The 25,000-nt window shown below is 45.7% G+C and overlaps 1 protein-coding gene across 1 annotated transcript in view; it reads left to right on the top strand.

Annotated features, from left to right (window-relative positions):
- The window catches only part of UBAC2 (UBA domain containing 2), a 301,154-nt gene that overhangs the window by 182,842 nt on the left and 93,312 nt on the right, over window positions 1–25,000 (top strand). The window contains exon 6 of the mRNA XM_082245721.1: window positions 7,953–8,076. Within this exon, the coding sequence (XP_082101847.1) occupies window positions 7,953–8,076 (124 nt within the window). The remainder of the gene's footprint in view (window positions 1–7,952; window positions 8,077–25,000) is intronic.

The following is a 25,000-nucleotide window of genomic DNA, read 5'->3' as shown; positions in this document are numbered from 1 at the left end:
GCTGTATCTTAAAAACAAAACAAAAAACAATTTATCTTTCAAGTTATTAATGTTTCACTTTGTAAAAGTGAAAGGGTTTTTCATGTACCTTTCCCCACCACAGCTTTCAATGTTTCAGATGACGTGAGTCAATGAGTATTAAAGAATGAGAACCTCAGTCAATTTGTATTGCTGCCTAAGTCTAAAGGCCCGTACACACGATAAGAAAATCTGTAGGGAAAATTCGTCCGACTACCGATCTGTCGATTTTTGGATTGTTAGTATGGTGCTTTCGACAGCCAACTCCGACTTTTCGGCTGACAAAATCCTGATGTGCAGGCTATAAAATTTTTGTCGTCCGTCAAAACAACGTCCGATTTTTGTCTCATTAGTACAGATTTCGGCGGAAAAAAAATCTTAAGAGCAAGACTAGGAATGCTCAGAGACGACAGAACACATACAAAACAATCCAACACATGACATCACTTCTGAAGTAGAATTCTGTCGTACGGAAAATTTGTATGAAAATAACCTCTTCACTCTCCACATCAGACTAGCATGCCACAAAAAACGCACAACAGATTGTTCAATAATCTGATCGTGTGTATGGGGCTTTAGATTACCCTACCTCTTGTGTGCCTTTGAAGACAAGAAGAGAGCGGCAATCTCTCCAACTGTAGTACAACCTGAAAAAAAGTAACTTTTTGTTTTCAGGCTTTATGTACACTTGCAGTTTCTAAACTTGAATTAAGGAGCTTGTGGCATTTTTTTCCAAAGCTTCTAAACTCAACTCAATAAAAGCCTATGTGTCTATGTACACATAGGCTTTTTGCAGAATTTAGGAGCTGCCGCGGTTAGGTGAGGTTCAACCCCCCCCTCCTGTACAGTGAAGAATCGCATTCAGGATAGGAACGTTTTGACCGCTTGCCACAGGAAGACGCAAAACCGTGACAAAATCGCACATCGGTTTTGAGTTTTCCCGCAGCCGCTGTAAATGAGGGCCAAGTTTACATGAAGCCTTCGAAGAGTAGAGAACTGATAGCTCATCTGTTATATACTTCCTGTTGTGTCCCCAGGTAGTGATATACTAGCCTTTACCTCTGTCCTTTCCTCCTACAGGGAGTACAGGAATGTCAGTTGGAATATACAACATACTTTACTGTGGTTGTTTGAAAGAAAAAAAAAATATTTTCAGGCCACCATTTTATTTAAAACATAAAAAAAATGCATATACATAGATATAGAAAAATTTGGATCACCTCCTCCTTATCTTATGTTTATTTCAATTGAGGTTCCCTGTCACCTGTACCTCAGTTATGAAATACTCCAGAAAGAACATTACAGGCGGCTTTTAGGTATCACATATTACTGTACATCTGGTAGCTTAAGTGCACAGAAGTCTAAGTTTACCTTTTGGAACATGTTACCCGTTTAAGGTGTAACATATTCTAGTTCCCCCCTCCCCCTCAGCACCCCCCATCAGTGTGGCACCGGGCAGTAGGTCTTCTCCCCGCACCCACTAACACAATTAAAATGATGCAGCTGTGTGGTTGGAGTCATTTATTAATTGGAATCTGTGAATGAAGAAATTACAAGTTCCATCTGCCACCACCCTGCCCGTCTGCCAACCACTAGTGCCAGTTTTCTTTGATCAGGTTGCTCTTGCCCCAGTGTGGTGGCCAGGCACTATAGCATTGTGTATAAGTCCTGGGGGCAATCAAGCACCGGTAGGCCTGCTTGCCTTAAGGGAAAAGGGGCTGTTATAGGTGAAGAACACAGAAGCTATCTATTGTGTCTGCCCACCTGCGTTGGGGGTAAGCGTGACACTGACATTGCATCCACAATCTACTGATCACGGATGCAATACTTTGCAGGCTTTTTAATTTGTTATAGGCCGGGCAGGACTTTCCCACTTCTGGGTGGATGTCATACAAAGTCCTCACGATCATACAGCTTGTGTGCGCCCCCGGGAGCATGCAGTGCAGCAATCGGCGTGAGCTGTGTCTTTTGAAACACAGAGCATCGCCGATCGGGGTACAGAGCCAATGACTTTGGCTGTTTACCATGTGATCAGCTGAGTCCATTGAAAGCTGATCCTATGTAAACAAATGCCCGTTATCAGCATTCCCTTTCCTCAGCACTCTCACCGTGTAAGGAAAGGAAAGCCGTTAACCAGCTTTCCTGTGACGCCAGACATTGGCACTGATCATCAGTGCTCTGATAATAAGTGCAGCCCCATCAGTGCAGCCTCATCAGCGCACATCAGTGAAGGAGAAAATTTACTTAATTTGCAAAATTTTATAATCGAAACAAAGAAAAACATTTTTTTTTTTCAAAAGTTTTTTTTTCATTTAGCAAAAAATGAAAAACCCAGTGGTGATTAAATACTCCCAAAAGAAAGCTCTATCTTTTTCAAAAATATAAAAAATGTATTTGGGTACAGTGTTGCATGACCGCACAATTGTCATTCAAAGTGCGACAGCACTGAAAGCTAAAAATTGGCCTGGGCAGGAAGCAGTGGAAGTGCCCAGTAGGCAAGTGGTTTAATTAAAGGTGAACTTCACCTTTAACTATATTTTGAAACTACAAGTCTTAAAGACTGTAGGCTAGCTACAAAAATTGTTTAGAGACTTCATATTTTTGCCAAAACAAAACAACTCATGCAATCCATACATACAAAAAAAAAACAAATCATTGAAGTCCAGAAATTAAGGTATGCGTTATAAAATGGAATCACACTGTTGGTAATGACCGCTTCAAGGTGCCTCATGTATGGAGAAACTAGTCGCATGCATTGTTCAGGTATGATTTTGACCCATTCTTTCACACAAACAGACTTCAAATCTTAAAGGTTCAGTGGGCCTCTTCTATAAATTCTGATCTTTTGTTCTTTCCATAGATTTTTCTATTGGATTCAAGTCAGGTGATTGGCTGGGCCATTCTATCAGCTTTATTTTCTTTCTTTAAAACCGATTGAGAGTTTCCTTGGCTTTGTGTTTGGGATCATTGTCTTGCTAAAATGTCCACCCTCGTTTCATCTTCATCATCCTGGTAGATGGCAGCAGATCTTTATCAAGAATGTCTTGGTATATTTTTTATCCTTCCTTCAATGATCTGAGGTTTGCCAGTACTTTATGCTGAAAAACAACCTCACACCATGATGTTCCCACCTCCACTCTTCACTGTTAGGACGGTGTTTTTGGGGTGATGTGCAGTGCCATTTGACCCCCAAATATGGTGTGTATTATTGCATCCACAGAGTTCAATTTTTGTCTCATCTGACCAGACTATATTCTCCCATTATTTCACAAGCTAGTCTAAATGTTTTGCAGCAAACTTTAAATGAGCTTCAACATGCTTTTACTTCAGCAATGGAGTCTTGCATTGTGAGTGTGCATACAGGCCATGGCGGTTGAGTGCATTACTTATTGTTTTCTTTGAAACAATTGTACCCGCTAATTCCAGGTCTTTCTGAAGCTCTCCACAAGTGGTCCTTGGCTGTTGAACAAATCTTCTGATAATTCTTTTTACTCCTCTGTCAGAAATCTTGGGAGGAGCACCTGGCTGTGGCGAGTTTATGGTGAAGGTGTTTTTCCCAACCTTTTGGATTATGGCTCTAACCGTGCTCACTGGAACGTTCAGAAGTTTAGAAATTCTTCTGTAACCAATGCCTTCAGTATGTTTTACAACAATAAGGTTGCAAAGGTCTTGAGAGCGCTCTTTGATTTTACCCATAATAAGATGTTTCTTGTGTGACACCTTGGTAATGAGACCTTTTTATAAGCCATCAGTTCAGTCTGAACCGGCTGATATTAATTTTCACTGACAAGGGGCAAGATTACTTTCTAATTGCTCATCTATTTTAGCTGTTGTCTTGGCTTTCCATGCCTTTTTGCACCTCCCTTTTGTTACCAAAAATATATGAGAGTTAATTTATCTCAGACAATATTTGGGTTAATAATGAGAGTTCTATGACTGAATGAAAACTTTAACACAGCAATTATTTATTTTTTTATAAGGTTTGAAAAGCCTACTTAATTTACAACAATCCAACTATTGTACATACTACAAAATGTAAAAGATTCCTAGTTTAACTCAACAAATACAATGCATAGAGTATAGACTCGTATACACACACTATGACCGACACACAAATAAAATATACAATGTAAACCCTTAATCCATAATTACCTCTAGTGATGGCTCTCGCTCTCCCATGCCAAACAGGAAGTCGCTCTATCTCGTCTTTCCTCATATAGACCCATTTCCCATAGCCTTGTATAGGGCAATACTCATTGGTTCAGCTATCTTGCTCTGTCACTTCCTGTGGGCGTATCTCCTCCCAGATTGGACCATTTCCCCCTCCCATAGTTACGCCTCTTTCTAATCACTCCTTTTCTGTTGGGGGGGGGGGGGAATTCACTCCTACCTGTGGTGCCCTGGCTCCAGAAAGTCTCGCTTCCAAAGATGTAATCACCGGATGATACTATCCGTAGTTGTTTATATGTAAACAGCAGTTGCCCCCTGGTAGTTCAGGCCTGCATTGTAAATGGATTGGTTAAACCGGTTCCTATACCTGACTGCTAAAGGAAGTCACCCAGCTTCATATAATTGACAATCCTATCTCAACTAAATATAAAATCCAAAACTCAATATCTCATACATGTATATATTTACATAAATATTTACAATCTCTACAATGGAGATTTATACATAATCTCCTCATCATCACAACACGGTAAGGGAGATTACGCCTAAAATCCATATGGCAACACTTTCTTCATGTTGTCAATACGTTTTCCCGTGTCATTTAATTTATATATTTATATTCATTACACATAACTTAATTTCTAAACTTATTTTTGTTTTTTTTGTATGTATGGATTGCATTGGTTGTTACCAATTATGTGGTGGACATTTCATGTCAATAGCATCTTTAGAAATATATTTACCTAGAAAAATGGTGACGTGTTCAATTCTTATTTTACCTGCTGTATGACTTTTTGTGGCATATGCATGAGAATCTACAGCTTAAATGCATAAAAGATCACATACCTATATTTTTTAAAACAAATCTTTACCAAAGAAGAGTGGGAAAACATATCCTAGAAAACATATGGTAGAACAAGAATAGATACAATCCAGGCTAGCTAAGGAAATGTTTAGATTTTTGTCAAAATGGGATGTTAGAGTCCTGACAGTTGGCTCAAAATTTTACAAATGCATATTCCACTTTTTGTATTTTACCCTACTTCATCAAAGAGTCCCATACATTTGCTTGACGTATACTTGCCAGCGGAAAGAGAAATGATAGTATCTAGAAAAATAAGACTTTGGTCTGCTGTGAAACGTTAGAAGAAGATTGTAGTATTAGATAACTTGAAACAAAGGCTTACAAATTTTCTTGAGAAATGTCATTGCAAGTCCTTTTCACTAGGGAGTCATCTGTTCAATATTTTCAGCCTCCTTGCCTGGTATTTATGTATGGTAATGGTTCTAACATTCATATCCTATTGTGTTATACTGGTGGTATATCGGGAGACTATTGATGGTCTTATTATGAGCTCATTATTGAGTTGTGCTTGTAAGTAGTTTGACAAGTTTTAGCTATCCATTGATGTATTGTCTGACCTTGGGTTAAGCCAGTTTAGACTGTCTCTCCTAATGCAGCCCTTCCAGAATTAGCTGATATGCAGCAGTCTCTTTGGCGAAAGCTGAACAATATATAATTAATTGTACAGTAAAGCAGAGCCTAATCTAGTTGAACTAGCTTATGTATGCTGTCACAGGTTCATTGTGATGCAAGATGTATGTTCTGTTTCCAGCTAATGTTTGCTGTTTGATTGACCTTGCATTGTGATAAAACATCTGTTTAAAACCAGAAAAAAATGTGATTAAAAAACATGAAACATAATGTGTTATGCTGGCCATACACTAGCCGAAAGAGCGTTTAAAAATCTATCATTTGGTCAGATCGTTCGTTTTTCGTCCAGTTAATGGGCACAAATAGAAAATCGTTTTGAACTTTTCAGAGCCGAAAAATCTAAGCAACAGTTTTGAAAATCCGCCGGCCGAACGATAAATTGAAAGGTTAATGTGTTTCTCAGCCGACCTGTTTGCACTAGGCATATGTGGCAAACTGAACGAAAAACTGATTCATTTAAGTCCATTGAACGCTTTATCGTTCGAAATTCGGTCATTACATGATGGCACGTTCGTCTGCTCTCACGGCCGATTTTTCGAAAATGAGTTCTCCCGATATTTCATAGTGTATGGCCAGCATAACAATATGATGCATAAATATATGAAACAAAACAAACATCTGATTCTATAATTCTAAAATGAATAAAAACAAAAGCTAATATATTTAGTACTCTCAAGCAGTATTTGGCCCTAAGGCAAAACTGTTAGTGTTGGTTCACACCAAAAAGCGGTGTGGGAAAAGCATGTTCCGTGTATGTTTTTCATGCTACCTTTGCAATCTGCTGTGGGTAGTAGAATCAAAATTAAAACAGCGCTAGCATATATAAAAACTTAAAACATTAATCGTAATAATGTGCAAATAGTGCTATAAATATATGCAAGTGGTGTGAACCAATTTCATAAATAAAGTCCTTTCATTAAAGTGAACAGTAAAATCGAAAGGGGGCCAGTGTAGAAATTATAATATATAAGGTGCTCCAGGTTACGGTGACCCCTCTCGGTTCCCCACTCACCGGAACTGCAGATATATAACGCCTGAGATGAATGAAATATTGCACAAGGAGTTCTTCTGTAGGATGCCGTATGGTAACAGGTATTTTCTTATATGGAACTGGTCCTAGTCATCTCCATAAACCCCAAATTGAAAAAAAGGGCTGCATATGGTGAAGTACTTTTTAAAACAATTTATTAGATTGCTCCAAGTAGAGAAAACATACTCACAAACAGGGATGAGAAACAAGCAGTGTACATGTGACAGAATCTTGTGGACGCCTCTGTACACGTGCGTTCCACGGCCGATCCAGGAAGTGTAACCAGAAATGACGATGCGTAGGAGCCGTACCGGAAGTGCGTCACGCGTTTCGCCCGCCTACTGGGCGTTTTCCCTAGTAAAAGCACCTCCCATAGTTTAGTAAAATGGGCTAGACACATAGTTAACCCTTTGATTGCTCCTGATGTTAACCCCTTCCCAGCCAGTGTCATTCGTGCAGGGAAAGTGCATATTTTTAGCACTGATCACTGTATTAGTGTCACTGGTCCCCAAAAAAGTGTCAAGTGTCAGTTATTGGTTCTTTTTTGTTTTCATAGTGCAGAAAAAAAAAAAAACTGCAGAGGTGATCAAATATCACCAAAAGAAAGCTCTATTTGTGGGGGAAAAAAAGAACACAAATTTTATTTGGGTACAGAGTCGTATGACGGCACAATTATCAGTTAAAATAACGCAGTGCCATATCAGAAAAAAGGTCATGAAGGGGGGTAAATCTACCAGAGGTCAAGTGGTTAATTGAACAATCTAAGGTTAGAAGTTGATTGGTTTTTATACAGAAGTGAGCCTGATTTTGCACTCTCCAGCTTTGGTAAATAAACAAATTAGTTTTTCTAATCTACATCTTGAAGGTAGGTACTTCCTATAGTTATAGAAAATCCTATTTGTTTTAATGGCAGTTGCCAATAGGATTTGGGCCTCCTGTTCTCATGGGCCCATAGACACATGGTCAGTTATGGCTATAGTTACACCCTTGCACTCAAAATATTATTAAAAAGAAAGTATGATTAATACTAAAATAGAGAGCATATATTCAAAGTTTCATACAACCTGATGTGTTCAACAGGTGTTATTTTATATGACAAGTTGGAAGATGTTTGGTCCCATATACATTTCCAAGATTATCTATTCTGCATATGCTTAGATCCTTGTTTTTTTTTGTTTTTTGTTTTTTTTATAGAAATTCAAATGTAGAGTAATATTTATTTTCTTTTCTTTTCCACAGTTTAGCTCCGGTGTTTGCACTTTTTGTTCCATTTTATTGTTCCATGCCACGGGTATCCTTGGCCCACATATTTGGGTGGTTTCCAATCACGAACAAAACTTTAGTGTACATCGTGGGATTACAGGTACATTTATGTTCATTTTTCTAGCTATACAGAACATCTTTTATGCATGTGTTTTGAGAGGTAGCTTTGTGAATATTTGTAAACAGATAAAGAAAAGCACCCAGCGTATTAAAAAAACCTCAAAAGCACATGTATTTTTGGGTCATAAAGGGTTCCTGACCTGGTGCTCTGCGGAGCACCTTAGTCTGATTTTAGGTGTGTTGATCTAGGCTGTTTGGATGAGCAACTTATGGCTAAACTTTCTGGAATTCTTAGTGAACTGCTCATATGTAGAGGAAAAAGAAAAACAAGACTGGGTGGAGGACAGCAAAAGACACGACTGATGGGAGGAAGTGTTTGACTACTGTCTCTTGGACTCTCTGGGGCTATATAAAGTTGGGATTTGCTTAAACCATGTGTGTCAAACACAAGGCCAGCATGCCAAATGTGGCCTGCCAGACCATTTCTTGTTGCCATCACACCTCTCCTGCAGCACCCCCTTCGTCTACAGCATTCGCCAGCAGAGAGGAGGACAGAACTCCTCCAGCAGATCCTGTGATTCTCCGTACAGCCAAGGAGAGGCTCGTCTCTCTGAAACCATGTTCTGTCTGAGCAGTCCCCAATAAAATTTTGAGTGGATGATACCAGTGGTATGCAACCCTCCTTTTCAGACTTTTGTCATCTGCTATAGGAGAGTGAGTCAGCTCTGTGCCGGTCCGCACCTATTCTTCACAGCTTAAGTCTTAAATTATTACTAAAACCATTAATAATCAAATGCAGAGCCAATTATTTAATATGATAAGGAGTAGATACATTTATATAGGCTTACAGATACAACCAGCCCTTTGTGGGCAACCATAATGCTGATGCAGCCTGCAATGAAATGGAGTTTGACACCCCTGACTTAAACCTTAAAAAAGAAGTATGGGATTCATTTTAATCTTGGACTCCTACTTACATAGGTGAAGAAGAAAAACAGGCGCCGCTGAGTGTAGCATAAAAATTTATTATATGACAATATGTAGCAACTCACATGGGGATAAACTTTAGTCCATGTTCCTGGATCGCTTCCTGTCTTCAGTGTATCCGCATTCCGACTGGCCCGCAGCCAGGTGATGACGATGCAGGAAGGACCGTGGAGGAGCTGGATCAATTGGAGGCAGCGGTGAACCGCAAGCCTTCCGGAAATGATGTAACGTGTTTTGGAGCATGCGCACTAAGCTCCTTCCTCAGATACTTCTGAGGAAGGAGCTTAGTCCGCATGCTCCGGAACGCGTTATGTCATTTCCGGAATGCTTGCGGTATTCTCAATCAGGAGCTCATGTGACAGGGTTACAACATGGGAGTACAACTGGTAGAGTGTTGCCATCTTTTCACAAGTAGTGCCTGACTAAGTACCTTTTTCTCAAGATCACTAGGTAATCTTTTAATAAAAGCTATATATTTTAAAATGTTAAACCTTACTTTCTCTTACGTCCTCCGACAGTCGCCGCCACTTCATAATCTTCACTAATGGGGTAATTGACCTTTGCTCCGCAGGAGTAGCTAGGCAACAAGATTTGTTAATATCAAAGCTTTTAACATATCACACCCCTAGGGGGTGGTCCCCTTAGTCAATACCTCCCTGCTTCCAGCATTCTCAACTCAGTTTTCAATTGCCTAGCTTAGGAGTAGCTGGCTGATCCTGTGCTTGGGCTTTCAGTCTCAGCCTTCTATTCTCTTTTTGATTTTATTTTGAGTATTTTTCTCTTTCTTTTACTTAGCTGTTCTTTTCTCAGCATTAGTTTAGTTTCTTCGGATGAAGATGATCATGCGGAGCTGGGTCTTTGACTGGCCACCCTGGATCCCAGGGCCAGGGGTTCCCCAGCCTGCCATCGAGCATTCAGCTCAGGTTTCCCTGGCATATTGAACGACCCATCCCTGTTCGCTGCAGGGATGCTGCCTGTGAGGTGGCTACCTCACCGGACGCCATTTGCGGTTTCGCACCGCATTTCCACTGCGTCCTGGCTGCGACGCTCCCTGTCTTCAGTACAGCGGTTTGGTCGCTAGAGAAGGCTCCCCACGCCATCCGGAATGGTAAGTGCACTTCTATGTGGGGACCTGTCTGTTTTGGGTGTCAGTCTGTGACTGTGTGACCCGCATGTCTGTGTATGTCCTGAGCTCCCTGTCAGATTCCTGTGTGGAATAGCTGCCTTTCTGTGGGCTGCGGGGGGGGGGGGGGCTCTCCCGCTCTGCTGTGTGAGATGTATGGGGCAGACTGGGCTTAGACATGCTGTGCGGCGACCGCTGATGCGGCCCGCCATTTTTATTCGGCAAACCATGGTGACCGGCCCTGTGTGGTACAGCGCGGTGTTTTGGCGCCAAACGCCGCCATTTTTGGCGGCGATCGCTCATACAGCCACATGTCGGCGCCATTTTCTCATTGCCTACAATGCCTCAGCCGAGCGGCCATGTTTGTGAAGCCTGCATAGGCTTTATAGGGCGGTCAGTCATTGCATCACTTCCTTTTGCTCTGGAACAGCGATCGGTGGCAGCAGCCTGTGTGGTCTCTCCAGGTTTTTTTTTTACCTTCCTTATCCTGTATTTCCTTGCTCAGTGTTCCTTATCCCTGTGGGGGTCGGTACATACAGTAGTGTGCGGTGGGCTGCGCTCGCCGCGGTCTTAAAGGGGCAGTCCTTCTTTTCAATTATTACTGGGGCATGGATTCTCAGGATTGCAAGTTTCCTCCCACCTTGGTGGGGAGCCAAGGGGCTGCTGCATCCCCCGAGGGGGCTGATCTGGCTGCTATTGTGGCGAACTTGGCTTCTCAGGTGCAGATGCTTATGGCTGATCGATCCGCAAAACGGCCCAGATTGTCTATTTCCTCTGATTCAGAGGGCGATGGGGCTGCTATGGCTGGAGTGCCCTTCTCAGGGTCTCGTTCATCTCTGGACCTTGTGGGGTCTGAGGGGGAAGCTGAGGTAGAAGGAGTTGATAATTCTCCCCCTGGCTCGCCTGAAGAGCTTGCACTCATGGATGAGTTGGTTGCTTCTATCAAGGAAACACTGCGTTTGCAGGATAAACCATGTCCTCCTGCTTTGATGTCCTCTTATGGGTCGCAAAGGAAGCGCAAAACAGCGCAGGTTTTTCCCTGACCTGCGGAATTTCAACGCGCTGTTGATGAGCAATGGCTCAATTTAAAGAAGCCCTTTACTGTGCCAAGTAAGTTCAAGCTGCGTTATCCATTTACACCCACCACTGATGAGCGTTGGTGTGTGCCGCCTCAGGTGGATCACGCGGTGGCAGTTTTGAATAAATCTACTGCGATTCCTGCTGAGGATACCCCGGTGTTCCGGGACCCTACGGACAGGAGATTGGAGTCTCTTGCCCGTCATGCTTATACGGTTGCTGGTTCTATGCTGAAGCCTATTTTTGCTTCCATTATGGCAGCCCAGGCTATTGCGGATTGGACGCTGGTGCTCAGGCGCACCCTGGTGGCTGACTCCGCTCCGCCGACAACTTTGGCTATGGTGGGTAAAATTCATCAGGGTGTCATGTATTTGTGTGATGCGGACTTGGATTTAGTCCCTTTGGCTGCACGCATCTCAAGTGTGGCGGTGTTGAACCGTCGCCTGATATGGCTGAAATGTTGGTCGGTTGACCAATCATCTCGCAAGACTTTAGCTAATTTACCCTACGCGGGATCTCACCTTTTTGGCGAGTCTTTGGATTCTCTGATAAAGGGGATTTCCGGGGGTAAGAGCACTCTCTTACCCCACTCTCAGAAGAATAAGTCTGTTCGTGGTAAGAAGAATACCTCGTTTAGGCCCTCTCAGGGGTCCTTTCGTGCCTTTCGGTCGCAATACAAGGGCAAGCCCTTCAAGGGCCAAGGCTCCCAGAAGAAGCCGTGGGCTGGTAAGCAGAAGTCCGGCCAGTCCGGGTCTGCTGCCCATGCCAATTCGGCCTGAAGGGGCGCCCTCACCCGGTTCTGGGGTGGGGGGACGTTTGCTCGATTTTCTTCAACCCTGGCTGGCCCGTATTCGGGACAGATGGGTTCAGGAAATCGTTCGATCTGGTTACAAGATCGAGTTTCTCTCTCGGCCGGCGAGAAGATTTTTCCCCTTTGAATCTTCAGCTGTCTCCGGAGCGTTTGCAGGATCTGCACCTGGCGGTGCGGGACCTGCGGGCCCAGGGAGTGGTGGTTCCGGTGCCTCATCGGGACAGATTTCGGGGGTTTTACTCCAATCTGTTCACTGTGCCCAGAAAGGAGGGCAAGGTACGTCCGATTTTGGACTTAAAAGCTCTGAACCGCTTTGTGCGGGTTCGCAAGTTCTGCATGGAATCCCTGCGCTCGGTGGTGGCTGCCCTGGTTCCGGGGGAATTCATGGCCTCCATCGACTTGAAGGATGCGTACCTTCACATCCCCATTTTCGAGGGTCACCAGAGGTACCTTTGATTCGCCATTGCGGAGGATCATTACCAATTCGTGGCGTTAACCTTTGGTCTCGCTTCGGCTCCGCGGGTTTTCACCAGGGTGCTTGCACCGGTCCTGGCTTTATTGAGAGCCCAGGGCATCTCTGTCTTGGGGTATCTGGACTATATCCTGATTCGGTCTGCGACCAGTCAGGGCCTGGTGAACGACCTGTCCATCACGATGCAGACTCTGCAGGAGTTCGGTTGGACGATAAATTTTCCGAAATCAAAGCTGTGTCCGTCGGTTCGTCTTCCCTACCTGGGGATGATCCTGGACTCTGTTCAAGCGAAGGTCTTCCTGCCGGAAGACAAGCTCCGGATACTTCAGGACGAAGTCAGGTCCCTCAGGGACACCCAGTGCTCGTCCCTCCGGACATGTATGAGGTGTCTTGGATTGATGGTCTCGGCTTTCGAGGCGATTCCCTTCGCCCAGTTTCACACGCGGGATCTTCAGGCGGAGATCCTGGCCAAGTGGGACGGGCGTCTGCAATCTCTGGATCTGCGGATTTCGTTGAGCCTCCTCACCCGAAGGGGTCTTTTGTGGTAGCTCCAGTCCCCGGCGGTGTCGGGGGGTAAGTCCTTTCGTCCTTTGTCGTGGACGGTGATCACCACGGATGCCAGCCTGTCGGGCTGGGGTGGTGTTCTGGGCATTCTGTCCGCCCAGGGAACTTGGTCGGAGGCGGAATCCTCCCTTCCGATCAACATTCTGGAATTGCGAGCGATAAATCTCTGCCTTCTACGTTGGTCGGAACGGCTTCAGGGCCGTCCGGTTCGGGTGCAGACGGACAATGCCACAGCGGTGGCCTACATCAACCACCAAGGGGGCACCAGGAGTGCCCGAGCGGCTCGGGAAGTAGCCGACATGCTGTCTTGGGCCGAGACGCACGTCCCGGCGATATCTGCAGTTCACATTCCGGGGGTGGAGAACTGGCAGGCGGATTATCTAAGTCGCCAGACCCTGGACCAGGGAGAATGGTCCCTTCACCTGGATGTCTTCCAGATGTTGTGCGCGAAGTGGGGTTCCCCAGATGTGGACCTGTTCGCTTCTCGTCTGAACAACAAGGTGGAAAGGTTCGTGGCAAGGACGCGTGATCCTCGGGCAGACGCCTCAGACGCGTTAGTGGCGCCCTGGCATCAGTATCGTCTGATGTATGCCTTTCCACCGATTCAGCTGCTGTCCAGGATCCTTCGCAGGTTGGCCTCGGAACCGCACGCGGTGATTCTGGTGGCGCCAGACTGGCCTCGCCGGTCTTGGTACGCAGACCTCGTGAATCTGGCGGTCGACGCTCCGTGGCGTCTGCCACTTCGGGAAGATCTTCTGTCTCAAGGACCGATATTCCATCCTGCTTTACAGTCGCTGGCTTTAACGGCCTGGCTGTTGAAGACCAGGTCCTGAAGGATAGGGGTCTCTCCCCTGAGGTCATTCCCACTTTGTTCAAGGCTAGAAAAGCCTCTTTGGGAAAAATTTACTACCGTACTTGGAAAGCGTACTTTGCCTGGTGTGAGTCCAGGGGGTATTCCCCTCGCTTATACTCAGTGTCGAGGGTGTTGGCTTTTCTTCAAACGGGCGTGGACCAGCGTTTGGCGTTGGCCACAATTAAGGGTCAGACTTCTGCGCTGGCCGTTCTCTTTCAACGCCCTGTGGCGTCTAATTCTTTGGTTTGCACCTTTGTTCAAGGGGTGCGACACTTGGCCCCTCATCGGAGGGACCCTGTACCTCCATGGGACTTGAACCTTGTTCTGTCCGTGTTACAGCATGCTCCCTTTGAAAAGATCAGGGAGATCTCGTTGTCTCTATTGTCCAAGAAGGTTGCCTTTTTGGTGGCAATCACTTCGGCTCGCAGGGTGTCGGAGCTGGCGGCCTTGTCCTGCAGCTCTCCCTACTTGATGATTCACTTGGATAAGGTGGTCTTACGACCTAATCCTCCTTTTCTTCCAAAGAGGATCTCGGAATTTCACCTCAATGAGGACATTGTCTTGCCTTCGCTTTGCGCGAAGCCTAAGCATCCAAAGGAGGTGGCCTTGCATTCCTTGGATGTTGTTCGGGCGATCAGGGTTTACCTGTCATCGACAAAATCCTTTCGCAAGTCGGATTCTCTATTTGTCCTTCCAGAGGGTCCTCGGAAGGGCATGGCGGCGTCGGCTGCGACCATTGCCAAATGGATCAGACAGACCATTGTGCAAGCCTATGCTTTGAAGGGGAAGGTCCCTCCTTTCCCTGTGAAGGCGCACTCTACCAGATCTCTGAGTACGTCTTGGGCCTATCGTCATCAGGCTTCTGTAGCCCAGGTGTGTAAGGCGGCGACTTGGTCGTCCGTTCACACCTTCTCAAAATTTTACAAAGTGGATGTTCAGGCATCGGCAGATGCTTCCTTTGGCCGTAAAGTTCTTAGTGCGGCAGTGCCTAAGGGTCCCTTGTTTGGGTCCTTGGCTGTTGGGGTGTTTTACCCCTGGGCTACTTGTTCTTTCCTGGGTTGTTGCTCCTGTTGAGCACGTCTTTCCTGTTGCCCAGTTGGTTCTCTTACTTTGGTAAGGTTCCTTTCTCTGATGTGGGTACTGCGTTGCTTTAGGCGCGGCTGCGTTTTTCCCACCCCTCATGTCTACACTGCTCTGGGACGTCCCCATTAGTGAAGATTATGAAGTGGCGCCGACTGTCGGAGGACGTAAGAGAAAACAGAATTTTTGTAAAATCTTACCGTAAAATTCCTTTCTCTGAGTCCTCCGACAGTCGCCGCCCCCCGCCCCTCTTTTGGGGTTTGTTTATGTACTCTACTGCTATGCTACTGAAACTGAGTTGAGAATGCTGGAAGCAGGGAGGTATTGACTGAGGGGACCACCCCCTAGGGGTGTGATATGTTAAAAGCTTTGATATTAACAAATCTTGTTGCCTAGCTACTCCTGCGGAGTAAAGGTCAATTACCCCATTAGTGAAGATTATGAAGTGGCGGCGACTGTCGGAGGACTCAGAGAAAGGAATTTTACGGTAAGATTTTACAAAAATTCTGTTTTTGTAATTAGTTACATATTAAATATTATAATAATATATATAGTTGGATATTTTTATCTCTGGGCTTACATTTACTTCAACCAAAGTGTTGCATAACCTGGGAAGAGGCTACTTAGCAAATCCCCTTTTATTTTTATTAAACCAAAGGTGTTTGTATATTTTTGCTGCTTTTTAATGTAATATACAGTTAGGTCCATATATATTTGGACACATGCACAATTTTCATACTTTTAGCTCCGTATGCCACCAGAATGAAATTAAAACAAAACAATCCAAATTAATTTGAAGTGCAGACTTTTAGCTATAATTCAAGGGGGTTGAACATAAATATCAAGAACAAATTTTAGGAACTGCAACCATTTTTATACACAGCCCTCCCCCCCCCCCCCATTTTCAGGGGCTCAAAGCTAATTGGACAATTTTAATATGATCCTAAATAAAAGGTTCATTTTTAATATTTTGTTGAGAATCCTTTACTGGCAATGACTGCCTGAAGTCTGGAACCCAAGGACATTACCAAAGACTGGGTTTGCTCCTTTCTGAGGCTTTGCCAGGCTCTAACTGCAGCAGTCTCTGGTTGTTCTTTGTTCTTTGTTTGTGGGTCTTTCTGCCTTTAGTTTTGCTTTCAACAAGTAAATTGCATGCTTAATTGTGTTGAGATCAGGAGATTGACCATTGTAGAATATTCCACTTATTTTCCTTCAAAAGCTCCTGAGTTGCTTTTGCAGTGTGTTTTGGATCATCGTCCCATTTGTACTGTGAAGCGCTGTCCAATCAACTTTGCTGCATTTGGCTGAATCTGGGCTGATAGTATATCTCTAAACACTTCATGAGCATCATGAACTGTTCCAAGCCTTATCCACACTTTTTTTTCCCCCCGTCATTCTGGTACAGAATAATCTTTGTTTCTCTATCGCTCATTGACAGACCTAGTCCTCGGTGATACAGCACCTTCGGGTTATGTTGCCTCCACAGGAGTAGGACTAGACAGGAAATAAAATGCTCTGGCCACACCCCAGGGGCAGTCCCCGAGGGTATATCCTCTCTCTCTCTGCCACAGCAAATCAGTTTTTTTCTGTCTAGTCAGGAGTAAGGACCTAGATACCTTGCTGGGATCTTCGGTCCTGGCAGGATTTTTTTCTTAAGAAAAAAGATTTTTTTAGTCAGCTTTTTTTTTCTCCAGTGTTCCTGTGAGATCTTCAAGCAAGAAAGCTGAACTGGGCGACGGGCGGGATGTTGAGATCCAGTGGTCACCCCAGTTCAGCCTACGAGCGCGTGCAGGCCTTAGCTCCGCGCTGGGTCGGCCGCGACATAGTCCCACTGGAGGGGACTGACCCTGCGAGTTAAACGTCTCGCTGAAACGCCAAGGACCATGAGTCACGGCATCCGTATTGGTCGACAGCCCTCCAACTTCGGTGGAGAGGGGTACTGTCAGGAGTTGGCGCCCGCCTGGTTCCGGTATGGTGAGTAGTATGTTCCCCTTTTCCCCCTGACGGGTCTTGTGGTGAACGCGGGCCCCTCTCTGTAATGGTAAGGATGGGTTCCCCTCTATCCTATAACATAGCACATATCCCCCTGTATTGAGTGTGATTTGTGTGTACAAAAAGCCAGCAGGCTTGGTTTGGGAGCTGACAATCTAATTACAAAGTATGTTTAAATGATTGTAATATGTGGCAGCACTGGAATCTTACTGTGTTAATAGAAGTATCCTACCTGTCAGAAGCCACAGGACAGGTATGCGGCTTGCCAGGTCATTCCTCCAGCTGAAGCAGGTCTCCCGACGGCCACGCGGTTCCGCCAGGGTTCGGTACCGCCGGTCAAGCTGATCTCCATGAGAGAAAGATTTTGCGATGCCTAGTTACTCTGCAGGAAGCCGCTATGCTGTATCAGACCGCCGTAGATCGCACGAGGCCGCCATTTTGGCGTAGCCTCGTGTCTGCAGCATGGGGGCGGCCATGTTTTAGGTGACTCAAACACCTCGTGGAGCTAGGGGAGGCGCCGGAAGGCGTGCAGAGGGGCGGAGCCGCCTCCTTTCTTCCCGGGCAGCCAGCCAAAAGACTTCCTGTTTGTGAAGACAGCGCCGTAACCTGTTGCAGTGAACTCTGAGCATCAAGTGGTGAGCCTGGGGGTCTATCTCTCTCTCTCTCGATCGATAGGGATCCCTAGCAGGTAACACTGAGGGGCTTTTGTGGCGCTGGGGGTCTGAAAAAAAAAAAAAGTTTTTTATTTAAGTTTGGATTGTATTTTCCGGGTAGTTACTGGAATAATCATGGACCCTGCCACACAAGTACCCCCACCTGTTTCCCTCAAGGGGGCCACGGGACCCGCTGGTGCACAGAGTATGGATGCATTTACAGCAGTTTTGGAGTCTATGGTGGCTCGGGCGGAGGCGGCCTGTCAGGGACGGGGGTCAAGAAAGCGACCCCCGCCTACCCCTATATTATCTGACACCTCTGACTCAGATTCAGAGATGGTCACTGCAGCTGCAGGTCCCTCTGCAAGGGCTGTTATCTCAGGTAAAGCTCCCTCAGACAGTGAGGAGGACGTTCATTCTTCCGCCATAATTCAGGAAGAAGCATTGGTGGATGCACTAGTTGTGGCGGTGCGGGAAACCTTAAGACTTGAGGTTTTACTGGCAGAGGCAACTGAAACAGAGATTCCCTTTGGTACTAACAAGCCCATCACAACGGTGAAGGTTTTTCCTGTACCCAAGTGTTTTGGTAATAAAATTAAAGGAGAATGGGAGCATTCTAAGCGTACCTTTTACTATTTCCAAGCGTATTGCTAGACGCTATCCGTTTGAGGAATCCCTCATTAAGAAATGGACGGTACCACCAGTGGTGGATCCACCTATTTCCAGGCTGAATAAAGCCACGGTTATCCCAGTGGAGGACACTTCGTCCTTTAAGGATCCGGTGGATCGAAAGATGGAAGCGGAGTCCCGCACTATCTTCTCCCTGATAGGGTCAGCATTTAGACCAGTAATTGTTATTGGTCTAGTTTCCCAGACACTAACGGAATGGGCGAGATTGGTACGCCAAGACCTAAGGGGAAAAGATATCCCCCAGGGAACATCTGATTTGATGGAACAGATTATACAAGGGCTACAGTTTTTGTGACGCAGCCTTGGATGCTACCCCCCTATTAGGGCATGCATCTATGTCAGCGGTAATCCTCAGACGTGTGCTGTGGTTAAAATGCTGGTCAGCTGACCTAGGTTCCAAAAAGACCTTGACGAATCTCCCCTTTCAGGGGAATCGCCTATTTGGGGCCACCCTAGATGAAATTATTAAGGATGCCACTGGGGGCAAGAGCACTTTCTTGCCACAGGCTGCTAAAGCTAAGGGACCTCGCAACAAGCGAGGACCTTTCTTTACCGCCCATAAAGGGTTCGCACGCCCGGCTGGAACAAGCGGGAAAGGCAAGACTCCTCCAGGAGGGTTCAAGAAAGGCTGGTCGGACAAACAGAGGACCGACTCAGCCAAACCCGAAGCAGAGGATTACACAGCCTGAAGGTGCGCCCCCACCCGGGTTGAGGGTGGGGGGACGTTTTCACCGGTATTCAGGACATTAGATCGAGCATCGACTACTACTACCGGTGCGATTCTTCCCTTCCAACATTTAAGTATTACAGGGAGCGGTAGTCACCGTTCCCTGAATACATCTTTTCCTTTACCTTTTCCTAAGATTAGTCTCAATTCCCCACAGGAATCGGATCTGGTTGACCAGACAGACCAAGAAGCCTCTAGCCGGGTGACTTCGGTCCCTGAGATTCAACCAGGAGAGATCACCGTTCCTGATAGGAATCAGGTGTCGGATAAATGTGTGGGAACAGAAAACGACCAGACTTTGTCGGATGGTCGGGGCCAGATAGCTCTAGGGACGCCTGGTTCAAATCCCGTCAGTGCCAGTGGTCCTAGAAATTCTAGGCTGGCCTCGTCAAGCCAGCCTGGCCGACTTGGACTTGCTAGTCGCGGACGTTCCGTGGGAACTGCGTCTCAGGGAGTATCTGCGGCCTCGAGGACCAATCTACCATTGTGCTTTACAGTCGCTGGTTTTAATGGCCTGGCCATTGAGACCCAAGTACTGAAGGACAGAGGGTTGTCAGCTTCAGTCATTCCTACCCTTATTAAAGCAAGGAAAGCGACTTCCAGCAGAGTCTATTATCACACATGGAAGACTTATATCGCGTGGTGCGAATCTTTAGGATTTCCTCCACGTACCTATTCGGTGACTCGAATATTGGCCTTTTTGCAAAAAGGGGTTGAGCAGAAGCTAGCCTTGAGCACCATCAAGGGTCAAGTTTCAGCATTAGCAATCTTCTTTCAGAAACCTTTAGCTACCAAGTCCTTGGTGCGGAATTTCATCCAGGGGGTGCGGCACCTGGCTCCACCAGTCCGCGCGCCCTTACCGCCCTGGGATCTTAATTTGGTTTTGTCGGTTCTACAGAAACCTCCTTTTGAAAACATCAGGGAGATTCCCTTGCTTACTTTATCCCAGAAGGTGGCCTTCTTGGTGGCTATCACTTCTGCACGCAGGGTGTCAGAACTGGCTGCTTTATCATGCCAGTCCCCATACTTGGTGATTCATAGGGATAAGGTAGTACTCCATCCTAAACCATCCTTTCTTCCTAAGGTGGTTTCAGATTTTCATCTGAATGAAGATATTGTACTACCTTCCTTGTGTCCTCAGCCCAATCATCATCGGGAACATGCGTTGCATTCCTTGGATGTGGTTCGGGCAATCAGGGTATACCTGAAGGCTACGGAATCGTTCCGTAAGACGGATTCACTTTTTGTGATCACGGATGGCCCCAGAAAGGGGTTGCCTGCATCTGCCGCGACTATTGCCAAATGGATCAGACAGACGGTGGTATAGGCTTATTCTATTAAGGGTCAGAGTCCTCCGTTCCCTGTTAGGGCGCACTCCACTCGAGCGCTCAGTACTTCCTGGGCCTTTCGCCATCAGGCGTCAGTGGTCCAGGTATGTAAGGCGGCCACCTGGTCGTCGGTACATACCTTTACAAAATTTTATAAAATTGATGTGATGGCATCGGCGGATGCCTCATTTGGCCGCAAGGTTTTGCAGGCCGCAATTTGAGGAGACCGGTGGTCTACCTCGAGGGTTTTTTCTGTTTGAAAATTTTTTTGTTGAGTCTCATCATTAAGGATGAGCATTGTAAACTTCTAGTTGGCACCGGTTGGGCCTTCTAGATTTGGATTTGATTTCCATTTTTCCCACCCCTCATTTGTGATACTGCTCTGGGACGTCCCGAAGGTGCTGTATCACCGAGGACTACGTCTGTCAATGAGCGATAGAGAAAAATGGATTTTTGTAAAATCTTACCGTAAAATCCTTTTCTCTTAGCTCATTGACAGACGTAGTACCCGCCCCTCTGTTTTTGAGTTGAGTTGGGTTAAATTCTCTAAACACTGCTTTTGTGACATAACTGATTTGCTGTGGCAGAGAGAGAGAGGATATACCCTCGGGGACTGCCCCTGGGGTGTGGCCAGAGCATTTTATTTCCTGTCTAGTCCTACTACTGTGTAGGCAACATAACCCGAAGTTGCTGTATCACCGAGGACTACGTCTGTCAATGAGCTAAGAGAAAAGGATTTTACGGTAAGATTTTACAAAAATCCATTTTTCATCCGTCTCAAGAATGCTTTTCAAGAACTGGTCTGGCTTTTTTAGATATTTTTTGGCAAAGTCTAATCTGGCTTTTCTATTCTTCAGGCTTAGAAAGGGTTTGCACCTTGTGGGTAGCCCTCTGTATTTGCTCTTGTGAAGTCTTCTTTTTGTTGTAAACTTTAACAATGATACCCCACCTCCTGGAGAGTGTCCTTCACTTGTCTGGATGTTGTGAATGGGTTTTTCTTTACCAGAGAGGATACTGTGATCATCCACCACTGTTGTCTTCCATGGATGTCCAGGCCTTTTTATGTTGCTGAGCTCACCAGTGCGTTCTTTCCTCAGAATCTACCAAACTGTTGATTTGGCCACTCCTTATGTTGCTGCTATCTCTCTGGTGGATTTGTTTAGTTTTTGAAAACTTACAATGGCCTGTTTCATTTGCATTTACAGCTCCTTTGAACGCATGATGTAGGTTCACAACAATTGATTCCAAATCCAATTACCACACTTAGAATCAACTCTAGACCTTTTACCTGATTAATTGATGAAGAAATACCAAAGGAGTAGCCCACACCTGGCCATGAAACTGCTACTTGAATTTACACTGGTCATTGTACTCTTTTTGGTATCGCAACATCCCTTTCCCCGCTTGCCAAATCCCTCTGGGATTTAATTTCTTGTATGCATTTCTGGGATAGACAACACAATTTGTGTCTTCTTAGAGTGGAACAGAGCAGCTTTTCTTTTCTCAAGGAAAATTCTTCCTTCTTCCCCTTATATTGGACTGTGCTCACCATGGATGCCAGTCTGTATGGGTGGGGAGGTGTTCTCAACAAGCTTTCTGCTCAAGGAATCTGGCCCCTGGAAGAATCCAGGTTACGGATCAATGTTCTGGAGCTGAGTGTGATCAGGCTTTGCCTAGTGCACTGAACGGAGTACCTTCAGGGCTCTCCAGTGCGCTTTCAATCGGACAATGTCACGGCCGTGGCTTATGTCAATCACCAAGGGGGCACCAGAAGTTTCCTTGCGGCCTTAGAGGTGGCAGGCATCCTTTGACGTGTGTAACGCTTTGTTCCAGCTCTCTCCGCTGTTCACATTCCAGGAGTGGAAAATTGGCAGGCGGATTACCTCTCAAGTTGCTGCCAAAACGTATTCGCAGGATTGAGGCGGAAGGGATTCCGGTCATCCTTGTGGCTCCGGACTGGCCTTGCCGAGCTTGGTACGCCGACCTAGTCAGGCTAGTCGCAGACGTTCCTTGGAGACTTCCTCTAAGGGAGGATCTACTGTCTCAAGGGCCGAACTTCCATCCTGCTTTACAGTCACTGGCTTTGACGGCTTGGCTGTTGGAGGCCTGGTGCTGAAGAACCGGGGATTGTCTGATTCAGTGATTCCCACTTTGCTTAAAGCGAGAAAAGCAACTTCTTGAAAGATCTATCATCGTATGTGGAAGTCGTATTTTGCATGGTGTGAGTCTCTTGGGGTTCCCCCTCGCTCTTACTTGGTGGCTCGGATCTCAGCTTTCCTTCAACAGGGAGTTGATCAAAAATTGTCCTTGAGTACTATCAAGGGTCAGGTTTCGGCCTTGGCAATTTTCTTCCAAAGGCTATTGGCCACCCATTCCCTGGTACATAACTTTATCCAGGGGTACAACCTCTGTTGCCACCTTGGGACCTTAATTTGGTGCTGTCGGCTCTACAGAAACCTCCCTTTGAAAATATTCGGGATTTTCCACTGCTTACCTTATCCCAGAAGGTGGCCTTCTTAGTGGCTATTACTTCTTTGCGCAGGGTGTCGGAACTGGCGGCATTGTCCTATCATTCTACGTATCTGGTGATTCTCAGGGATAAAGTGGTGCTTCATCCGGATCGGCATTCCTTCCGAAGGTGGTTTCCAGGTTCCACTTAAATGAGGACATTGTGTTGCCCTCCTTGTGTCCTAAGCCTCAACATCCCAATGAATTTGCACTACATACTTTGGATGTGGTTCGGGCAATCAGGGTGTACTTTGCGACCACTGAATCTTTGTGGAAGTTGGATTCACTCTTTGTACTCACGGATGGACCAAAGAAAGGGCTACCTGCGTCTGCTGCGACTATTTCCAGATGGATCAGAAAGACGGTTGTGCAGGCTTAATTAAGGGTCAGGTTCTACCTTTCCCTGTTAAGGCGCATTCTACTCGGGCGCTTAGTGTTTCCTGGGCCTTTCGACAAAGGCCTCTGTGGTTCAGGTTTGCAAGGTGGCTACCTGGTCGTCTGTTCATACCTTTACAAAGTTTTATAAGGTGAATGTGCTGGCATCTGCAGATGCCTCGTTTGGCCGTAAAGTTTTGCAGGCTGCTGTTGAAGGGTGTTTTCAGTCTCCCTTGAGGGTGTTAAATGTTTTTGTCAAGTGGGTCTCATCTTTTTGTTTTGATGAGCTCTATGTTGCTTGGTTGGCTGTGGTTCAGCCTTGGGGAATTATTTTCTGCTGTTCCCACCCCTCATGTTTTATGGCACTGCTTTGAGACGTCCCTACTGTTATGAAGAACGGAGACTGCGTCCATCAATGAACGATAGAGAAAATTGGATTTTCCTCTTGCTGTAAAATCCTGTTCTCTGAAGTTCATTGACTGACTCAGTACCCGCCCCTCTATTTTGAGTTGGGTTGGTATTGTTTTCTCTGACACTGCTTTGATATAAAACTGACACCCTATAGCAGGGAGAGAGTGTATACCCCCTGGGCCTGCCCATAGGCGTAGCGAGAACTTTTTTTTCTGCCTTGTGTCCTACTCCTGTAGGGGGCAGTATAACCCTACTGTTATGAAGAACAGAGACCGTGTCCGTCAATGAACTTCAGAGAAAAGGATTTTAGGGCAATACAAAAATCCAGTTTTTCTTGAAGATTCCTTAGTGTCCTGGCAATATGTATGTTAATCTGTGATATTACCACTTTCCAGTTAGAAGTTGCTGCAGCACCCATCTACCTCTTAGCCTACTCAAGTAACATGTGCATATGGGTATATTGTTTTTTGTGGTTCCTGTAGTGGGTGCAAGATGTGGGGTTACCGAAAGGTGCCTTACAGGTCCAGAACCTTCCTGGTGCATAGCCCAGGCTCTGAAGTCCCCTTTTGAGGTATGCTTACCACAGAAGACCAAGAAATCCCCTTCATTCCTTTAGCTGAATGTTACAGTAAAGCCAACGGACCTTCAAATCCTCATTTCAGGGTGTCCTTGTGTGTTTTTTTTCCTATTTGGTGGGGATTTACTATTGCTGCTCCTCTGGGAGTGCAGTTTGTCCAGGATGGCATTGGTTAACAGATTGGCGCCATGCGCCATTTTCCTGCTTGGCATCTCAAATTTGTGGAGGACAAATATGGTGGCACTGTTGCCTGCGCAGTTTTGTGGCCTACATAGTTACTTCGTTAGTCAGGTTGAAAAAAGTCTATCTGGCTCAACCAATAAAAAACAAAACAAAAAAAAAAACCAGGAATGAAAACCCAACCATACAATCCCATATACACAATCCTATACCCGCAGTTGATCCAGAGGAAGGCGAAAAAACCCCAGCAAAGCATGATCCAATTTGCAGTTGCTTGCACTAAGACACCCTTTCCTCTCACCTCATTGCTGCAGAGGATCATAAGTACTCCTTTGGGGACATCCATATATATTGGACATGATAAATTACACGTACAGGGACAAGGGGTCTGATGGGCTTAATAGCTTAGGGTGTAAGTACAGCAATCCTACCTTCCTATGGCTGTCCCCTTTCTGACTCCCTGACTTCTTCAGGTCATTCTGCTGGCCCCTTGGCTACACCAACCTCATTCTTCCTCTCTAGTGAGGAATATTCTGCCACAGTGTTGGAGTTGATG

The sequence above is a fragment of the Pelophylax lessonae genome, assembly GCF_965119305.1.
Source record: "Pelophylax lessonae genome assembly, chromosome: 2".
NCBI classification, from domain to species: domain Eukaryota; kingdom Metazoa; phylum Chordata; class Amphibia; order Anura; family Ranidae; genus Pelophylax; species Pelophylax lessonae.
Note: the sequence above shows the minus strand (reverse complement) of the source record. Positions and strands in the feature narration are given on the sequence as shown.